Source organism: Cinclus cinclus, chromosome 11 (assembly GCF_963662255.1).
Source record: "Cinclus cinclus chromosome 11, bCinCin1.1, whole genome shotgun sequence".
Taxonomy (NCBI): Eukaryota; Metazoa; Chordata; class Aves; order Passeriformes; family Cinclidae; genus Cinclus; species Cinclus cinclus.
This window is the reverse complement of record NC_085056.1, coordinates 8,017,869-8,037,771: the sequence shown is the minus strand read 5'-3', so window position 1 is coordinate 8,037,771 and position 19,903 is coordinate 8,017,869. Positions and strand designations below refer to the sequence as shown.

At 53.6% G+C, this 19,903-nt stretch overlaps 1 protein-coding gene across 2 annotated transcripts; it reads right to left on the bottom strand.

The window, feature by feature from the left end:
* Positions 1–104: 104 nt before the first annotated feature.
* On the bottom strand, positions 105–19,831 carry ZNRF1 (zinc and ring finger 1). Of its 2 annotated transcripts, none has more exons than XM_062499992.1 (5): positions 19,390–19,831; positions 2,561–2,656; positions 1,809–1,914; positions 1,625–1,715; positions 105–1,476 (listed from the first exon to the last, which is right to left on the bottom strand). In XM_062499992.1, the coding sequence occupies exons 1-4, from the start codon at positions 19,829–19,831 to the stop codon at positions 1,658–1,660; spliced, it is 702 nt and encodes a 233-aa protein (XP_062355976.1). In that variant the 3' UTR covers positions 105–1,476; positions 1,625–1,657. The 2 variants fall into 2 exon arrangements, with proteins under 2 accessions (XP_062355976.1, XP_062355977.1); XM_062499993.1 differs by having other exon boundaries at positions 105–1,269.
* Positions 19,832–19,903: the final 72 nt, after the last annotated feature.

Genomic DNA, 19,903 nt, shown 5'->3' with positions numbered 1-19,903 from the left:
GCCACTTCTCCTGAGCTGCAACGCTGCCGGTGCCAGGTGGGAGCTCTCTGGGGCCTGCTGAATGCTACTGTGGCCATCCCCATGTGGCAGGCACAGAGAAGGGGAATTGGCATAGGTGGGGGGCTCCAGCACCCCATTGGCATCATCTGTTTCACCAAGAAAGCCAGTGAAATAAAATAACAGTGAATATTTTATTGAACATTGTTTTAATACCATATCAAAACACCTTGACTAATGAAGGAAGCTCCCCCCAAGCTCTGAACTCTTTTTTTTTTCCCCTGTTTTTTGTTTTTTTTTTTTTAATATATAAATACAGAAAGGTTTCCTGCAGGGGCATGGCCACCAGCAGGGGAGGTCTCACCAACGAAAACGCGCCCGCCGCGCCAGGAGGGGACGGGGATGGGCGAGGGGGGTCACTGCCATGAAATGACACCATCTTGGCACCTCCAGCAAAGCCACTCCTGTAACTAGGGGTGGCTGGGGGCATCCGGGGGGCCACTGGGACCTTCTCCATGCCCTCCTCAAAAGGGTCCAACTCAAAGCCGATGGAAAAGAAAGAGGGGAGGCAGTTTTGGCAAGAGGAGCCCGGCGAGGGGGCACGGGAGGGGCGGCGGGGATGCTGCAGCTCTCCAGTCTCTGAGTGGTTATAGCTGAGTTTAAAGAGTGACCAGTCTGTAAACATCACCGGGGCAGGGAAGCTCAAATTGAAGAACACGCCAGTCAACACGAAGCTTCATTTGTGGTTTGTTGTTTGTTCTTTTTTTTGTCCATTTTCTCTTTTTTTCTTCTTTTTTTTTTTCTCCTTTTTTTTCCTTTTTTTTTTCTCGTTGTAAACACTTGAAAGACGGACCCCTGCCACGCAGCAGGGGGGAGCAATGGCCCCGCTCCCGGCATGGGGCAGAGTCCCCATCTCAATGCTGCCGGGGCCAGGGTGGAGGTCTCCAAAAGGGAGATGGGAGAGAGGAGAAATTTCCCGTTTAGTCAGTGCAAAAAAACCGAGCAGAGCCCCCGGGCGAGTCCGGGTGGGAGGTGGGGGGGTTGCCGGTGAGAAACGCCGCGTGCTCCGTTTGGCCGGCTGTCCCCCGGCAGCTTTCCCCTTTCGGTTCGGGGAGAAAAGCCAAACATCATGGCAGGGTTTCGGCCGAGGGTGTCCCCGGGACCTCCCTGGCAGGCAGAGCTCTCCTGGTGACCAGCGGCTGTGGAGGGGAGAGCAGGTCGCTCCGCTTTCTCACACTGTCTTCTCCTGGATTTTTTTTTTTTGTTTTAAGTCTTTTAAATTAAAAAAAAAAAAACAAGCAGAAAAACAACAGAACAAATAAAAATAATAAAATAAAATAAAAACTCCGCCGTTGTCCCAAGTGGATTCAAGTTTCTGGGTTTTATTTTTCTCTTCTTGAGGAATTTAAAGTCAGCCCAAAACTCCAGGCGGGGTGGGGGGGACGGGGAGAGGAGGTACAGCAGGTTTAGCAAGGTGCCCTGCAAAGGCAGAGAGAGACCATCCCGGGTGAGGAGCGGGAGCCCCGGCTGTAATGTCCCACCCTATCCCACCCCATCCTCCACTTCCAGCCCTGGATTTAAACCCAGCACGGGAATGTCCCTTCTGAGCAGCCCACCACAGGCTCACCTTAGAGAGAAGTCAGCAAGCACGCTGGGCGGGTCAATCAGAAGGATGCTCTGGGCAAGATCTGTTCACTTCAAACCATGAGTCTATACAGCTGCAAGAGGAGGGCATGTTACTACCATGCTGCTGAGCCTCAGGTGTCTCTGTCTGTTCCCTTGCCACCCGCCTGGCTGTCCCCTCATGGTACCTTTTGTGATAAATGCAGAGGCAGGGCAGCCTGGCTATCGTGTCCCCCTGCAGCAGCTCCTCCAGGCAGATCACACACTCGCCAGCATCCTTGGTCAGCACGTCATCTGGGAAGGGAAGACGGGGCAACAGTGAGAGGGGACCACAACAGCATTCCCCTCCCTGGGATGGAGGGGAGCCCAGGGTCACTGCTGCGGGGGCAGCCAGGATGGGGTGGAATGACAACAGTGCTAGAAAACACTGACAGGAGGCTCATGTGGAGGCACAGCAGGACATGGGTCTGGGGCATCTAGAGTCAACACAACCCCTACCCCAGGCTTCCAAAAAAATCACCAACCAGTAGGAGGTGAGCATCACTCCCACACCAGTGGTCAGGAGAGAGTTGGGAGATGCCAGAGCTTGCAGCTTAGTGCTCAGCCTCATGAGCCACCCTGCCAGCAAGGAGGGGAGGAAGGACACAACCCTTTGGGGGGCAGCCCAGGAGGACACGTGCCAGCAGGGCTCCCTCTGGCACAGAGGAGAGGGGACAGGACCCCCTCGGAGTAGGGGGCTGTGTTACAAAGGAGCCCAAAAGCAAAACCAGCAGGCTTGAGCCATGACAGGGGAGCAGAGTGGAGCAGCACCATCCTGCTGGAGCACAGCCCCCTTGGAAAGCCCAGCCAAGCTGCCCACCCGCAGCAAATGTCTCTCAGCCTGCCCAGAGCCATCCCACAGTGACAGGACACCATGTTCCCCACACAGCCCGGCCCTTACCGTTGTAGGAGAGGCGAGGTTTGCTCAGACACATGATAAAGTGCATTTCCATCTCGTCAGAAGCCACAGATTTGGAGCAAATGGGGCACTTGAAACCTGGAAGGAGAACAAAGAGATGAGCCCTTAGCGAGGACAGGAGTCATCCTCTCCCGTCATCCCTGGGAATCCCCGGGGCCATGGTGGGGCAGGACAGCGGGCAGCCCCTCACCCGCTGCCTGCATGGTGACGCTCACCCCACACAGCACCCACTGGGCACCCGCTCATCCTGTGCCAGCCACCAGCGTGGGGGACAGCCACCGAACAGGGGACAGCCGAGGAGCTGTTGCGCTGGCCGTCCCCGTGCCCGCCGCGCAGAGGGCACCGAGAGCGTGCCAAGGCAGTGCCCACGTGGACATCAGCTGCTGCCAGGCCTTAAAGGGCGAGCAGCAGCCTGGGGCATGCAGCACCCAGCCACTGGCAAGTGCAGGGGCACGTCCCTGTCCCTGCTGCCAGAGCTCGGCACCACACAGCTAAGCCAGAAAAGCTGTAAGGAAGGAGTTTTTTTTCTATGGCTGCAGCAGAGGACTGGTAGATTAGAGCCTCAAACACAAATGGCTGCTTTGTCCAGCTTTCCACAGAGTGAAGTGGGTGCTCACCCGTCTGATGCCAGCCTGCCTCCCCAGAAGCAGGGGGACACGGCAAGTTGATGAGCCAACTTGACCTTGGCCATTCCTGGTGATCTGGGTTCTTGGATAAAGCTGGATGGGATGCTTAGATCTGCTCTGTGACCTTGCTTGGGGTCATCACCCCAAGCCAGGGTGTCATCACCTGCTCCAGCCATGCAGACCACCACAGCATCCTCCCCAGCCCCACTGAGTGAGGCTACCCCAAACAGAGTCTGTAAGCCCCGAATTCACAAGGAGCAGAACCCCAAGCAGCCCTGTAGGTCACTCATCTGGGACTCTCTCCCTTTCCACTGCAGCCAGCTCGAGGCTATGTGGTTTGTCACTGCCCAGCAGCGCAGCGCATCTCGAGCTGAACACGCGCGTGCCACCACCACGGGTTTGCACCAGAATATCCAGCAATTCCCTGCCTGCAGAGAGGGAGAGGGTAATTTAAGGATCTGCCTTCTAAAAGCAGATCAGGTTTGACTGCAGTGCTGCTTAAGAGCTTTCTTCATATATATGCAAAGGCTGCTCAAGAACGAAAAGAAAAAGAATGCACACAAATTATCTAAGGATGAATCAGGTTCTTGTTTGCCACCACAAGGATGTGGACAGGGCATTTTTTTGCTTCTTGTAAGGGAGGAAGTACAGGGGGGCTTTAAGGAGAGGCAGCTCAGACCTCTGCTGTGCAAACAGCCCCTCTAACTTCTCAACACCCCAGTGCTCATTAGCAACAGTAATAAATACAGTTTACTTCCCAGGTCCTTGGATCCTGCTCCTCCATGGTGTTGTTATTTCCCAAAAGGGTGCAGCGTTGAGCACCATGGATGGTATGGGATTGGCTCTAAAAGGACCTGCTAAAAGGAGTCCTCAAGCCCAGGGGTCCCTTCAGTGGGGTGTCCTGCTGGCCTGCAGCACTGTTATGCTGGGAACACATCTCTGCCCCAGCCTGGCTGAGCCACAGGGTCTCAGCTCTGAGTCCAGCCCCCATTGCACCAAGCCCCAGGCGACAGGGCCGTGCTGCAGCCAGGGCCTCTTAGGCAGCAGCACCAATCTGCCTTCTCCTCTCCAGCCTAATTTTACTCCTGACCGATTTATACCTTGTGGCAGCCATGCCCATTAGCTGAAGTTATTTTCTCCTCCCAAGTGTTTACCCGCCTGGTGTATTTATAGTGTAGATAGCTCAGATAGCCAGCCTGCCTGCTGCAAGACCCAGCTGGCCTCCCCTTGCCAGACACCCTCCTAGTCCCTGCTCCCCTGGTCCCGCCTGAACTGGTGCTGCCTGGAGTGGCTGGTCTGCCAGTTCCATCAGCACTGGTCCCCACCAGGGGAGTTCTGGGCACTGCTTTCCAGCATCAAGTTCCTGCAACGGCTGTGAAGGGTTCCCTTCTGAAAAGGCATTTTGTCTGCAAGCTCTGTGTTAGGGCACGGCTGCTGTAGAGGTTCAGCACTGTTCCCTGTGCTGTGTGTGGGCAGACCTCATTTCCTCTGGTCCCCCCTTTTCTGTGCCAATGTATTATTTTAAACAGCTGTCCTAGATCTGCCAGCCCCGGCAGCACCCGAAGGGATCCCATGAGACGTGCAACCAATGTAAAGGGTAAAGGCCCCAGATGAAACTGTCTGGTCTGTGGCTGCCAGGGCATGGCTGCCAGCAAAGCAGCAGGGCCAGGCAAAGAGCAGGATCCTTTGCAGGCTCCAGCGAGCGGCTGTTGCTGTATCTCCAGGCCTCTTTGCTAGCTGGGATAGCTTTAGCACGGTTATAAATAGTCAGTATGAACACTCCTCATGCTCCTCGCTGCTCCCTGGGCAGCTGGCTGGGGCACTGGGACTCCTGACACTGCCACAGCCCCGTGGCAAGGACGTGGGGACATCGGGCAGATGGAGAGGCCCAGGCTCAAGCCCCAGCACGTATGTGGCATCCTCCAGCCAGACAGGTCTGGGGGCTGAGCCAAGTGCAGAAGCACACACACTTTTCTGGCTCTGCATTTCACAAGATGGAGGGGGAAAAAAAGAAAGATGAATATGCAGTTGTGTAAGTCCCCAAGTTTGAGCAGGAGCTGGTGTGGAAAGGCCCCCAGGACAGGGGGCTGCCCAGCATCCCAGCTGTTGGCACAAATACTTGACATTGCAAAAGCAACTGCTTGCGTTTCCCTTCACGGCAGGCACAGGAGCCCAGCAACACTGGGAAAGGGGAGGCAGAGGTGAAATCCCTCACCCCCTCTCCAGGTGACCTCTGGGTAAAGGTGATACTGAGTCCAGGGGAGAGCCAGCACCAAACAGAAGCAGGCACCAAGCCTGGTGCCTTGGAACATCCCTTCACAGTTCAGGCACGAGCCTGTCCTGAAGATGAAAGAGCTGCTCTCCACATGGCCAGCCCCCTCCAGGCCATGGTATTTTCCACATTCCCCGAAATCCCCATTAATTTATCCTGCCTAAGCTGCCAGCCGGAGCAACACAGGAGATTACATTTTGACAGCTGCTCATGGAAAATTCAGCTCCCTCCCTCCTCCTCAAGCCCTTTCCGTCCTCCTCCCACATGCCCAAAAAAATAGAGAGGAAGGGCCCAGCTACTCCTCCTTGCCTGGGCCTCTCATACCCATGGGGAGACCCAGGGTTTGCTCCAGGGAAAGGCCATGGACACATCCTCCCTCTCAAGGCATCTGGTGCAGCTGGTGATGCTCCTGCCCATGGCACATTAAACCTGAAGCTGGCCCTGCCAGCTCATGCAGAAATGTGTGGGCAGGGACCAGCTCCCTACAAGAGTAAGCGTAGAAGAGGAGGGTGCTGCAGGAAGGGGGCTGGCCTGGAAAGGCAGGTTCAGGTCAAGACCTGGACTCTTGCACCTTGCAGGAGACTGAGAAAGCCAAGGGCTTTCCAGGGCTGCGAGACATAGGCTGGCAGGTGAACTAATCTCTCCAATGGCTTGGTCTAGAAACCAGGAGCAAACGGCACTGGTGCTCTCCAGGGGCTACTACCCTCTGAGTATTTTTAGAAAGGTTACATGGCTAATTTTAGAGAGTTGGGCAAAGTAGAGCTGGGAACCTCTGAAACTCCCCACCTGGTCCTATGAATGCTGAAAAAGCCTGATGGTTAACCCTCACAGAACCAAAAAGCACTGCCACAGGACTGCAAGGAGTTTAATGATGGTGGGAGGATTGAGACATCTTTCCAACCCATTTCTAAGCATCCCAAACAGAGATGATTCTGGAGCTGAGATAGGAAATTCCCATCACTTGTGTCTACTGAGCACTACAACAAGGTCAACCACACCATGTCCTGCGAGTGGAAGCGGCTGCTCCCCTCAGGGGTGGGTGAGATCATGTCCACATGAGCTGCAAGCCTATCCCAGATCCCAGGGAAAGGCATGTGCCATGTCTACCTTCACCTGCCAAACCCCCCTCCTTCTGGGTGTGCCTCCAGGCAGATTGCTTACAGGCCACGGTGCCATCAGGAGTAGCCCTGGCAGTAGAACACCCTGGTTCTGTTATTGGCAGGGGGCTGAAACATGGAAAGCTGCAGTTTTTCCACTGCACAGCACCTCTAGCACTGGGAGAAAGACACCATTGGGGATGATGTGCCCTGAAGGCAGGAGAAAGCAGCAGCCCAGGCACAACACCAGCAACTGATCCCATACGGCATTCACTAATGGGATCCCTGGTAGCCCAGTCTCCCACTACTGCCATGAGATAAACCAGGAGCCCTGTGAGTGGAAGCAGCAATGCAAACTTCCCAAAACGTGCCTGCTCCAGGAGGGATCCCTTCTGTGGTGCCCAGCCACCCCACAGAACACCTGGAGAACCAGGGAGCTTGAGTAAGCTCCAGGCTGCCTGATCATCATGGAAGATATCTCCATGTCTCTAGAGAACATCCTGGGCTCCCAGCCAAGGGAGCTGGCTTACACCAGGTGAGGATGTGTCCAAACATGAGACAAAACCAGGGAAGATTTGGTCCAAGCATGCCGTCCTTGTCCCTCCTCCTTGTTGAGTAAACCATGAACATCCCACCTTCCATCAGGGCTTCCCTAACACTGACAGCTGAATAAGCACCAGGTGGAAGCTAGAATACATGGATCACCTTGGAAAAAGCTAGACTAGTGATTGAAGAGGAGGGAAAGACTGAAGCACCAGTTGGTCAGCCTGAAGCATATGGGGTTGGGTGAGGCAAAAGGGTTCCAAGTCCTCCCCTTCCCTTACCCCTCGAGGGCTCCAGCACAGCCCCAGGAGGGAAAAAGGGATCAGGGAGGAGTTGCCTTCTGTGCCAGCTAAGTGAATGAAATCTGAAGAGCCAAGATATTCAGACCAAACATCTCCTAGAAGATAAATTCCTTGTGGGTTTAAAGCAGCCTCACTTTTTTAAAGTGACAGTCACATCACATTGGAGATGGCACATGGATGCACAGCCTCTCCAGCACTGGGGCACAACAGGGACCTGGAAGCTGAGGACTCCATGAGTGCCCTCTCACCAGTGGAAGCCCACCATGGAAGTGACACTCTCCCAGACTCAGGTGATGCTGCAGGAGGCAGCACCAAGTGCCTGCAGGCCAGGACCCACTTCCCCCTGCAGAAGGAAATGGCATTAGCTGCATGGGCAGAGGCAGGAGCCAAGGTCCAAGGCAGCCCTGCTGCCCCAACAGGACTCAAGACACTGGGCGAATTCTGTGGCTATTGTGCAGCACAAGGGCTGACACGAGCAGGGACACGTAGGCAGGAAGGACTAAAGCGCTTAAGCTGCCTCATTTGCCAGCTTTGAAAGAGGAGCGTCCTTCCTCCTGATTCAAGGCTGCAGACAGGTGGGCGAACATAAAGGATGGGTGTGGGTGGAAATAAGATATCCCACCTTCCTGGGGATGGAAGGGAGGCAGGGCTGGGGATGCCAGTGAACCAGCCCCAGATGATTAGCCAAGCAGGGGATGTGGCTTGGATGGGACATCTCTGGATGGCAGTGCTTGGAAAGAAACTCGACCATTTCTGTTGCCTTGGCAGGGGGACAGTCTTGCTCCATCCCCATCCTGCCCCACCATTTCCTTGCTGATTGAGTCAGTTCAGCTTGCTGAGAAGGGAGAAAATAAATATTCGTAATATGAAAGCAGCACCCCAAAAAGAAGCTACTGGTGTGCAAGGCCAGGTTTTCCAAGAAGAAAGGAAAAGCTGTCCCTGGTATGTGGTAGCTCGTTGCAAAGCCCCCACGTGGCAGGTGTCTGCTGTAAGCTCAGCCACACACCATCCAAGGGTGGCAGGGATGTGCCACGGAACACGAAGCTGGCTTAGGGCAGCATCATCCTAATGCTCAAGGCATTGTGTTTTGGAGAAACCTCTGTCCACTCCCACCTGACTCAAGCCACAAACTGGAGATGTAGCAGCAAGACAGGGCATTAGTGCTTCAGATGGGATGTAGGGTAGCCACTGGGGTCAAAGAGATGCAGGACACAGAGCAGAGGGGCTGGATAACACCACATCACAGAAGCCCAAGGTTAGCTTGCTGCAAGCCAGGAAGCAGAGCTTTTTTTTTTTTTTTTTTAGCCAGTTGGGTTCTTATGGAGGTAGTGGGGGAGGATGGGAAGGAGAACAGATTGCAAATCTGGGGCTGAGGAAAGCTGTAGAGTTGGAAAGGAGCAGGAGACATGAGAGAGGGAACCCCATAGGAACATTTGCTCCAGAGCACCCAAAACTATCAATTTGCAGCAGATGGACACAACAAAGCCTTACAAAACTCCTCCAGCACAACCCACAGACACTGAAAAGCAGGAGGGCAAAGAGGCCTGGTTATATGGTCACAGGATGCCCAGACAAGCAACCTCCTTGCCTATCACTGTTTAAATAATGCTCCTTCCATAGTCATAATTGCAATTTTTGAACAGGAGTGCCTATGCTAAAACAGAAATTATTTCCCTCCTATAGCTTAGGCTATTACTGCAGGATCACTTCCCCCCAGACATGGATGAAAAAGGCAACTTCTCAGGGTCACCCTGTCTTCTGGCAAGTCCTAGTTTACTGCAGAAACACTCCCCCAGCTGCTGGGAACAGGTTTCATAAGGAAGACTGTGTAGCCCAAAGCTAATTTTAGCATCCCAGAGAAGAACAAAGTTAAGCAGAGGGGTCCTGGGTGATAGCCCAGCAAAGGCATTAACATCTTCAACTCCTGCTGTCAGGCTGCAGGGCTCAGATTTACCAAGTTACAAGCTTACGCAGGGCTCCTGCTAGTCACAAAACAAGTCTAGGGCCATCTCATGGCTCAGGAGAGCTGCAGGGATGCTCTGGTGCTGCCTCCATGCCTCTCAAGGGACGCTCAGTTGTTCAAATTCACTGCCCAGAGAGGACAACGATCCTGCAGGCACACCTAGGAATTTCCAAAAGGCTTGTCTGAATGCCTGTTTTTTTCCTCCCACATATTTCTCATAGGAAGGAGGAGGCCTAGCCAAAACCCTGCTGTGGGCAGTGATCATCCACAAGATGCACAGAGCCAGCAGGGTAATGAGGGGGTCCCAGGTGCTGAAATGAAGAAGCACAGGGGATCCTCTGGCAGCACAGTAGGAAGCAGCAATTTGGAAATCAGAGAATGGAGGGACAGAGTTTGGCACTTTGGCTTGGCAAGGGCTGGGAGGGAGCAGCGAGGAAACGTCACGCGGGGATGCTGAGGTGAGTCATTTCTGACTAACACATCCGCTGGGGAGGCACCCATGGAGTCCCCACTGCCAGGCTCCAGCACTGAGGAGCTGCCAGAGGAATTCCCACTTTTGGAAAGGCTGAAACACCAAAGCCTGACCTGAGCCACTCCCAAACACAGCCAGATCTGACCCCATGGGGTAATTTGCTACCTGACCTCGGGGTTTTCCCAAAGCAAAAAATTTGTGCTTTGATGCTGCCGAGGCTCTATCATGCCTCATCTTCAGATGATCTCTTGGGAAGATGACGGGACACTCCAGAGGCACATGACATGCTCTGGCTTTGTGATGCTGGGAGTATGGCCAAGCACTGATTGCACATACGTACCCTTTCCTGCCAGGAAGTGATCCCAAACAGCTCCTGGGATACCTCTTCCCCAGGCATTCCACAGCAGCACCACACAAAGAGCACAGTGGAGGGTGTCTTTGTGCCTGTGCCATGGTGGCAGGATCACTGAGGCAACTGCTTTTCACCAGTGCAACATCCCCAGTCCTTGGGGTGCATGGTAAGGATGACATGTTGCTTTTTGGGATAGAGAAGGGGCATTTTTTATGTAGTGGACAGCAAACAGAACATAAAAGGCACACAGAACTGTACCCACAAGCAGTGCATGGCTGGGGAACACTTGCAGCCAGTTCACAGTGGCTGTTTCTGCAGAAAGACAAAAAAAAAAATTGAGATTTATCCACTATTGGGAAAAAAAAAATCTTAGTGAGGAACATGCTGCAGAGCAAGCCCTGACCTCACCTACCCCTCACATGGTAGGAGGGGCTGTATGCCATAGAGCATTTCCCTGCTCCCCAAGAGGGACTGTGACTGCTGAGGGATACCCAGTGAATGCCCCAGCTCACCAGGGCAGCAGAAAGGGGGAAAACCAGGTGCAAAGCTGGGGGGGATCACTCTTCTCTGCTGTACATGGTGCAGAAGGGGAGGGATTCTCCACAGCACCAAGCTGCCCAGACAGGCAGCAGAGCACCCCTTTGACTGCCAATAGCTAGGGATTTGAGAAGATCTATGCCGAGGATGGGGATACACCACTCCAGAGCTTCCCAGTTGCTTCTGCAGCATGGAGCCAGCTCTCTGCAGCTCTGGGAGCCCTCCGAAACACAAAGCACAGCATGTCAGAGGAATGAGCCCCTTGGAGAGAGGCAGGGTCTGCCCATGCTGGATCCTGCTGGAGGAGGCAAGAGGGGCTACACACTGTGACACAGGCAGGAACAACCGTGCCCCCGTGTCCTTTCTCTGTCCCTTTGCTTCAACATGTGCCAACCTCTAACATGAAAAGGGCTCCTTCTGAGGAAGGAGACAGTGGGGCTGCAGATGACAAAAATCCCAGCTGTGGGATTTGAAGTTCTCCTTCCCCCATCACAAAAGGCAGCACCTAGAAGAGCAGAGTGTAACCCCACTTCCAGAGCTGGGCAGGGCCTTGTGAAGCAGCATTCACTCAGGACTAGGTGCAGGGTGCCACCTGTTTTGTACCTGTCCACAGGGAGCAAAAAGAAATCAAAGGCATCTAAAAACCCCCTCAGAAGGATAAGATCCAGGCAAAGAGCTTTCAAGGGCTATGAAATCAGGGGTGCAATAACTAAGCAAATGGACATTAGTTTCAAAGCAGTAAGATCTGACCAGGGATAACCTAAAATGCCAAGGCAGGCAAAGCAGGGTTCTCAGCACCAACTTAACAGAGGGCTGACCCCAAAACTGATCTCAGCCCACACTGCCTAGAACCAGCTCTGCCTCCTTTTCCTTGGCTACAGATGTACAGGCCTTGGATGCATGGACTGAAAAGTGGATGTAATTCCCCTGCAACACTTCTAAAGAAGTGCAGCTCCATCACCTTGTAGGAAGAACTCCCAAATGAATTACTGCAATTACCCCTGCTGCAGGAGAAACTGCAGGTTTTCCCCTCACTGGTGACAAAGATTTCTCCAAAAAAACAATCCCCCAAACGCCCACTACCTCAAGCTGTAATGCAACCATCCAGGATGTGAAGAGCAGAGGCCCTGGCACCACCCTCAAATCACTAAGCTGTGATCAGAGAAACTCACAGCCATGGTGAAACCCAGGGGGAGAAGGAAGAGAGCTGTCTTTCGAGGCAGCAACAGGCAGAGAGACACAGAGGACATGGAAATGTCAGTGGCCTCATCCTGGAAGGAAACAAAATGCTGGGCAGAGATGTGGGGCAGGGTCAGCATCACTCAGTTCTCTTGTCTGACTGTTGCTTTCCCCCTCTTGTGTTGCAGGCAGCTGCCCTCTAAAAATACCCACTGTTGTCACGCCGTCCTGCCTGCTTGGGCCAGGAAACAGCCCTGAGCAGCTTTCAGTTCCATTCTTCATCTGTGCTGCTGTGCTTCCCTCACCAGGATCTGCCCCAGCCCCTCTTCTATGCCTAGCAGGTGACAGTCTCTCAGGAACTGTGGCCGTAACTTGACATAGACTCAATGATCCAAGGGTGCTAACTGGGAATACACAATCCCAGGAAATTTCTGCTAGGGTTGTTAAAACTAGCTAAAGGGCAAATATTTCCACAGCATCACTCTGCTTCTCTACAAAGTGCCACAAGACTGTTTCAAGGTACACAGTCTAATTTCATGCCACTGATGGGAGCCCCACAGCTACATGAGTGTGCATGAGCACAGGGAGTCACAGATTTCCCAAGCTCATTCAACTCATGACACCACAACTGTCCCAGGGTCAACCTGGTGCTGATGCTGGCCAGCTCTGGTCTATAGGGAAGGAGGGGAGAGAAGAGTCAGCTCCACCTCAGAGATGCAGTACAGCCTCTCCAATGGCATCCCCATTGGCAAAATACACCCTGAATGGGTTCTGCCCACAGACTCCATGTTGGGTCTGAGCAATGCATCTGCTCAGGCTCAGCTGGTGGCACATGGCACAAACCTGGCAGCCTGGAGGCACAGGGACCACAGCAGGTATCAAACCCCATGCCAGCAGCACAGAAACCAGCCATGAATATCTGCCTGCTGCTTCTCTAGCCTCTCCTTCCACCTTCCTCAAATCCCAGATTGTACGGACATGCAGTGGGCTGGAAGGTTAGTTAAACCATGATGAGAGAGAAGCAGCCCCTGTCCCCCACCACAGGCACTCCCCTCCCCTGCCTACAGCTCAGCAGGGCAGGAAACTTGCCAGCAGCTGGGCTCTGCCCACGGGAAATGCTGTGCAGTGGCACGAGAAGAGGCCCCAGGCAGCAGAGCTTCCTGAAGCTGCACCTCCAACAGCCTCCCATAAAAAAGCACTCTAAGGGGACAGCAGGAGCACCCCTGGGGGGTACTCAAGCCCCAGTGGGTTCACCCACATTTGAAACCTGCCTGGGGGAACTGGTGCAGGGAAGACATTTAAAGCCCAGCTTTAACCACTCTTGCTCTATCTGAAATTTAAAACTTGGTGTCTCTACAGAGGGAGGCTTGTTATACCCCGATATACAGCCAGACCAAAGCAGCTGGGCAAAGTGCTTTGCATCAGGGCCTGCTGCTTTACAGCATCACTTGGCTGCTCATGCACATCATTCCCCAGCCCTTATGATTTCATTTTTCAAGGGAAGCAGGAGAAAGCCAGGTCACATTTACTCAAAGCCAAGTACTCAGCACATTTGGGGTTTTGGTGTACTAGCAGCAGATGCCACAAAATGCACCTTGTAGTTGCCCACCATCTGCTTGGGGCACCACAAGACTGGTCCCTGCAGAGGGAATTTATCTGAAGACCCCTTTGCTGCCTGATCTGTTACATGAGAGATTAGATCAGAAGGGGGAAGAAAGCTTTTTTTTTTATCCTCCTCCAAAGTGGGCTTTTCTTCCTCCCTGCACTTCTCTTGAAATTAATTTTCAGCATTTAGCAGCATTCTCCCATGACTCTGTGTGGCTTCCTTGGCCAGGTGCCAGCCTGATACTGGTCCTCCACCAAAGATGTCTGTATCTGATTGATCCTCTGGCCAGTGAACGAGAGAGAGAGGAGAGAGAAGTCTAAATAGCACATTAATAAATAAGAGAAGCCTTTACGGTTATTCCAGTCACCGGAACAAACATCTCAGCAAAACAAACCAGCATGGGATAAACTTACGTCACAGGCTGGGAGGACAATCCTGGCTGGGAAGTGGGTCAGCCCAGGAGCATGAGAGCATCATTCTCAGCATCTCTAGAAGATATATGTGTGGAAGAGGGAGAGGGCACCTAGCTATCCTATGCTGATTTATGCACAGGTTTATAGAGGAGAGAGCCCAGTTAATGTGTACAGGAATTAGTGCCTCGCTCCTGAGGAAAGTGGTTGGGATTTCAGAGGGCAGTGGGGAGGAAGGCAGTGCAGACACAGCCTGTGCTCGCTCTCGCTGCGGAGACTGAAGATAACTGCCGCCACCGCCGGCTTCTCACGCACAACGCCAACGTTGATGCACTGAAACTTCAGCTCTGGTGTGCATTAAAGCTGCCTTTGAGTCTCCCGTCTTCAGGTGTTCAGCACTTCGCTCTTCCGAGGTAGCTGCTGCATCTTCCACCTTTGCCAGGTGGATGCTGCCCTGGCAGCTGGCTCAGAGACAGCAGAAGCAGAAAAACGTCCCATCCAGACCTGGAGAGCCCAACAGCTGAACATCACCAGTGTGGGAAGTCATTCTGCACCCACTTCCCAAATGATCCACAGGCCTGGCAATGATACAGGTGCTGGATCTGGTTGTCAGACAGTAACCAGAACCAAACGCACGAAAAGATGGTTTGAGGACAGTCATCTTTGGAAATTCCCACTAGCAAAAATAGATTCAAAATGGCAAGTTCGTGCAGACCTTGGGGTGCCCTTCCCCAGGCCTAGCTCATGGAAGCATGCATGATGCCTCAAGTTGAAAACTTCACTGATTCAGTTGAAAGGGAACCACAAGGATCATAAAGTCCAGCTCCTGGCCCTGAACAGGACAACCTCAAGAATCACACCATGTGCCTGAGAGCCTTGTTCAAATACTTCTGAACTCTGTCAGATTTGGTGTTGCGACCACTTCCCTGGGGAGCCTTGCAGTGCCCAACCACATTTTGGGTGAAAAACCTTTTCCTAATATCCTATGTAAACCTCCCTTAGCACTGCTCCATGGTATTCCCTTGGATCCTGTGACTAGTCATAGAGAGCAGAGATTGGTGCTGACCCTTCGGTGCCCCTCCTGTGGAAGATGCAGCCCATGATAAGCTCTGCCTCAGTCTCTTCTCCAAGCAGAACAAGCCAAGTGACCTCAGCTGCTCCTCATCTGGCTTCCCTTCTAGACCCTTCACTATCTTCATGACCTTCCTCTGTCTATGCTCTAAGATCTTTATATCCTTCTTGTATTGAGGTACCTAAATCTGCACATTGGACTGGAGTTGAGGCCACAGCAGCGCAGAGCAAGATAATCACCTTCCTTGACCAGCTGGCAGTGCTGATACACCATGGGACACAGTGGGCCCATTTTGGCTGCCAGAACACACTGGTGACAAGTCGGTGGCAGGACAATCAGGGCTGAGAGAAGCTGACTAGCAAGCTAGAATTCAGCCTTCTCATTCTGGTGTACAGACTGCAGCAGCAGGACTATCTGAAGACCAAGGATTGCCAGGCACCAGTGAGAAAAGACTCAGGACTCAAAGCTGTTGGAGCCCAGCAAGGGTTCACCACAGACAGGCCTCTTCCCAGCTTGCAGAGACTGGGGCTGCCCAACACAGGTGTTCACACACACCTTCAGCTCACCCTCTAACAAACAACTCCTATTTCCCACGCTGTTACTCTGGAGCTAGAATGAAGAGCACTTCCAACCTTATTTCCTCTCAAACTGTGCCTGGAGAACAACACAGCCCAGCATGCTGGCTGCCATCTCTGCACTCAAAACCTTCCCATCTTCCTCAGGCTGGGTCCTCCTGCTCCACAAAAGTGCTGCTGAGAACACAGTAGCTCATTTGGCAAAGGCCTCCTGACACTGATGCTACCTGCATCCAGGACAAACAGCTTGCTTTGTCAGTGCACAGAAAGCCTGTGACATTCCTGGTGGTACTGTACAGGAGGCTGAGCTAGGCATTTCTTTTGGCTAGCCAGCAGACAAGGAGATATGGATTTATTAGAGCTTCAAACACTCAAGGGCTTTGGGTGATGAGTGGGATTTCCAGATAAACTTTAAGCTACTTACAGCCTCTGCGAACTCCCTTAGATCCTCTGATGTAGATGAATAACATGAGAGATACTAAGAGAACCACACAAAGCTGGAAACATGTAGCACTAAATCACACATCTCTCTTTTTCTCCCTTCTTCCCACTAGCCTTGGCTTTACTGAGAAGTCCTAAATAGTCATAAACCTACAGAGGCAAGGTCAAGTGCTACAGGCAAATTCCAAAGTTGTGCAAGATGTGCACATTTTCCACTAATGGAGGCCAAGTAGATCTCAGAAATCCTGGACAGACAGGAAAATCCCAGAGCAGTTTCAGGTGGTGCTGGAACAGTTACACTGCTTGTGTATATGGTGGGCATGCCTTGGGAAAATCCCCATCAGGAAACAGGACTCACCCACAGAGGTGCTGTCCACTCAAAGGGAGGGACAAGCTCCACCATAAAGGTCAGGGCTCCTTGCCCACCCCATCTGGAAGATATACATAGGCTCCACTGTTCACAAAAGCAACAGCTCTCCTGGCCACATCCTGGGACAGGCAAGAGGCCATCAGTACGCAACCACTCCTCCCATCCTGGCATCCCAGCAGCCACAGCAGAGCCCAGAGGGATTCAGCAGTGGGCTCTTCTCACTGACCATCCCCGTGCACAGCATCTTAAAGTGATGCTGCAGCATTCACTGGCCTTGGGGACCACTTTGCAATCTCCCTCTGCACAGGCTTCCCAGCACAATCTTCTTCCCTTCCTCCCCAGGCACACCTAGCTCTTCTGCAGGCTTTCAACTGCAGGGAGGGAAATGAGTGACATCAAGCAGGGAAGAGAGCTCCTGACTGCCCCAACTTACTCCTCAGGGTCCCTGCTGAGGGGCCTGATGAGCCATGAAGCAGCTGGAGAGGCACAGAAACTCTGCATGACAGATACAGGGAGCAGCGACGCGCCAAGACTATCTGTGCTCCTGTTATCACAGGCACATTGCTGCAACAGCAGCACCTTATCACTGCCCTCATGGCTCCTTGTTGTCCTACTGACGACCCCAAAGAGCTCAGGTTGCACTCTGAGCTTCCAGCTCATCCCCCAAACCCAAGTGCTCCTGGAAAAATGTGAATGCAATCCACATGCAGAGAACAGCACCATCCAGGCCTCCAGAAAGGGGCAGGCAGGGCAAGAATGCACTCTCCAGCCCTGTTATCCACAGTCTGGGGGGGCTCCTCTCCTTGGTAGTACAGCAGCTCATTGTACTATCCTAGGCATGCCTCGTGCTGAGTGGGTTTGGTACATCGGCAGGTCCCTTCATCCCCACCCTCGAGTCATCCTTCAAAGGGAGAAGGGACAGTCACGCGCAGCAATGTCAAAGCTTGTCTCCATTTACCAGAGCACTGCTGCTTCAGCACTTTCCAGTGGCTAATGGAGTGGCTCAGCACCACGAGAGGAGCAGGTCGATGGGAAAGCAGGGGGGAAGACAAGGAGCTCCTGACTGCCCTGCTGGAGGTTAACCAGCTGCAACGGCAGATTAACAGGAATTTCAGCAATCTTACTTCCCCCCTTCCCTGCAGTCTCCAAATCCTTCATTAACTTCTTATACTAAGAGAGGAAGAGTGCAAAAGTTAAATGAGCTCTGACAAGTTTTCAGGAGGGTTTTTAAGCATCCTCCACTCCTTTTGCTATTAATTAGCAATGAGGAAGAACCACCACTGGGAGAAGCTTCAACACAGACTGAACAGCTCTCACCGCTGCCCGCGCATGCTTCAGCTCAGCTCAAACGCTCTCAGAGGGCCCCAAAAGAGGCACCAGAGAAACCCAGTTCTTGCAGCACTTCCCACAGCTCACGCTGCAATCTTTCAAGGGCACCGTGTTTAACTTAGCGGCACCGCACTAACTCGCTCAAGTGGCTGAAAAAGAGCTTACTCCATTTTGCAGCTGGTTTATTTTTTCTGAACAGGTTCTTGCCTCTCAGCCTTGCAGTTTAAAATGTAACTGATATTCTCTGCCCAACCACTGTGAGCTGCAGGGTGCTTCTGTAATGAGACCCTCCACGCTCTAGAATCAGGCGCAGCAGAAGCCCCCATGGCCCTCATTCCCACAGAGGCTTGAGGAATACCTGGAGGGATGCTGTGCCTTTGTCCCTCTCTGCATTAAGAAACCAGAGCAACAGCACAGTCTGTGTAAGGTCACAGAGCAAGAAAGTTTGCAGGAATGCTTGGTGTCAACTCCAGTGCCACATGCCAGCCCCCTCCATCTGCCAGGGAGGATAGCAAGTGCCTGGTTTATCTGGATCAACAGGAATCAGACCTAGGGCTTCTGCCACTGAGGATGCAATGCAAGACACATAGCTTCAATCTAACGGAGAAGAGTAGCCTCTGGAGACTGGGCAAAGGGAAAAAAAAATCCCAGTTTGGATTTTTTTTCCAAGAAGTAGGAAAATGGGCCCCATGAGACTCTTCTTGCACTTTGTTCTTATCCACTGCTTCAGTCTCAGGCATTCCTGAAAATGAGGCATTGTCCCAAGGCATATTATGAAATTCCCAGACCATGTCATGCAAGGAGAAGGGGTGGGAGAGAAATCCCAGACTATTCCAGGAAATGCAGGGAGACATCCCTGAAATTACTTCCCTTCCAGCCAGGAGGGGAAGGGAGGACCTCCCACCTCACTCCCTGTACCCAGCCAAAATTAGGTCAGTGATACAGCCCTGCTTGCAGCCAGAGCTCCTCTCCAGACACCAGGACACATGGAAGAGTCCAGCCAGGAGGGTGAAGGGGGTAACCTTGCCCCTTCCCATAGCCTGACATGTTTCCTGCAAGAGAGCCCAGCTGGCCGCCCAGTCCTGTTAAAGAGGCAGGCAGCTCCTCTCCTGCTTCCTCCTCAGCACAACACTGCCAGCTGGCTTGAAAGAGAAAACCCACTTTGGCCTTTCCCTGGCCCTTTATCAGACAAAACAAAGGGGAAAAAAAATCCCCACACCTTACTTTCAAAGGCTTCCTCTGCTTCTTTCTCAGTTTGTAAGGCCAGGAACTGCTACACCTAACTGGCAACCCTCAAACACCTTCAGAACAGACACAAGGCGCTCAGCCTGGTGACAAAACCTAAGGTCTTGAGCTACAGTACCTTCAAGACCACTATCCCCCAAGTCAAGGGGGGTGGGGTGAGGGTGCCACATCCACCGCTTCATATTCTAGAGCCAAAACACCTCTCTTCTAGAAAACCTCCTCCCTTTACAGCCCCTTCCTCCCTTGACCTTGACACAGATGCCAGCTCCAGCACACACCCACCTGTCTGTGCCGGGGAGGGGATGGGGGTCCAAGAGGGGGGCAGCTCCCCCTACCCGGGTGAACGGTGTCCACCGCCACCCCCGCGCACCTACAGAGGGAGGGGAAGCCGGGGGAAGGCTCGGGGGAGCCGGCACTCACCGCTGTGCGAGCTGAACCACCGCGGTGCGATGTGAAGGGGCAACGCGTCGGCCAGCGAGGCCCTGGCGCCCAGGTACAGCATCCCGTCTCTATGGTGACCGCCTCCCGTCTCCTGGAAACTGTTGCCATGGGCGTACGTGGAGTCGGAACCCGGACCGCCGCCGCCGCCGCCCGGGGCCCGCTCGGCCTCCCCCGCCGCCCGTGCCGCCGCCGCGTACAGCCCGAAGGGGACGGCGCCGGCCGCCGCCGGGTCCATGCCCATCCCGGCCACCGAGCTGACGGAGCGGCTGCGCAGCCCCATCGCGCCGCCGCCGCCGCCCGCCCGGTAATGGCCGAAGGGGGGCGGCCCCCCCCCTCCCGGCGGCGGCACGGCGCTGTCATCCGTCGACACCCCCGGGAAGGGGCCCCTCGAGCGGGCCGCCGTGCTTTGCTTGCCCCCCATGTGGGCGCCGCCGGGCCAGAGGGAGCCGAGCGACAGCCCCCCGCGGGGAACGGGGCCGCGCCGCCCCCGCTG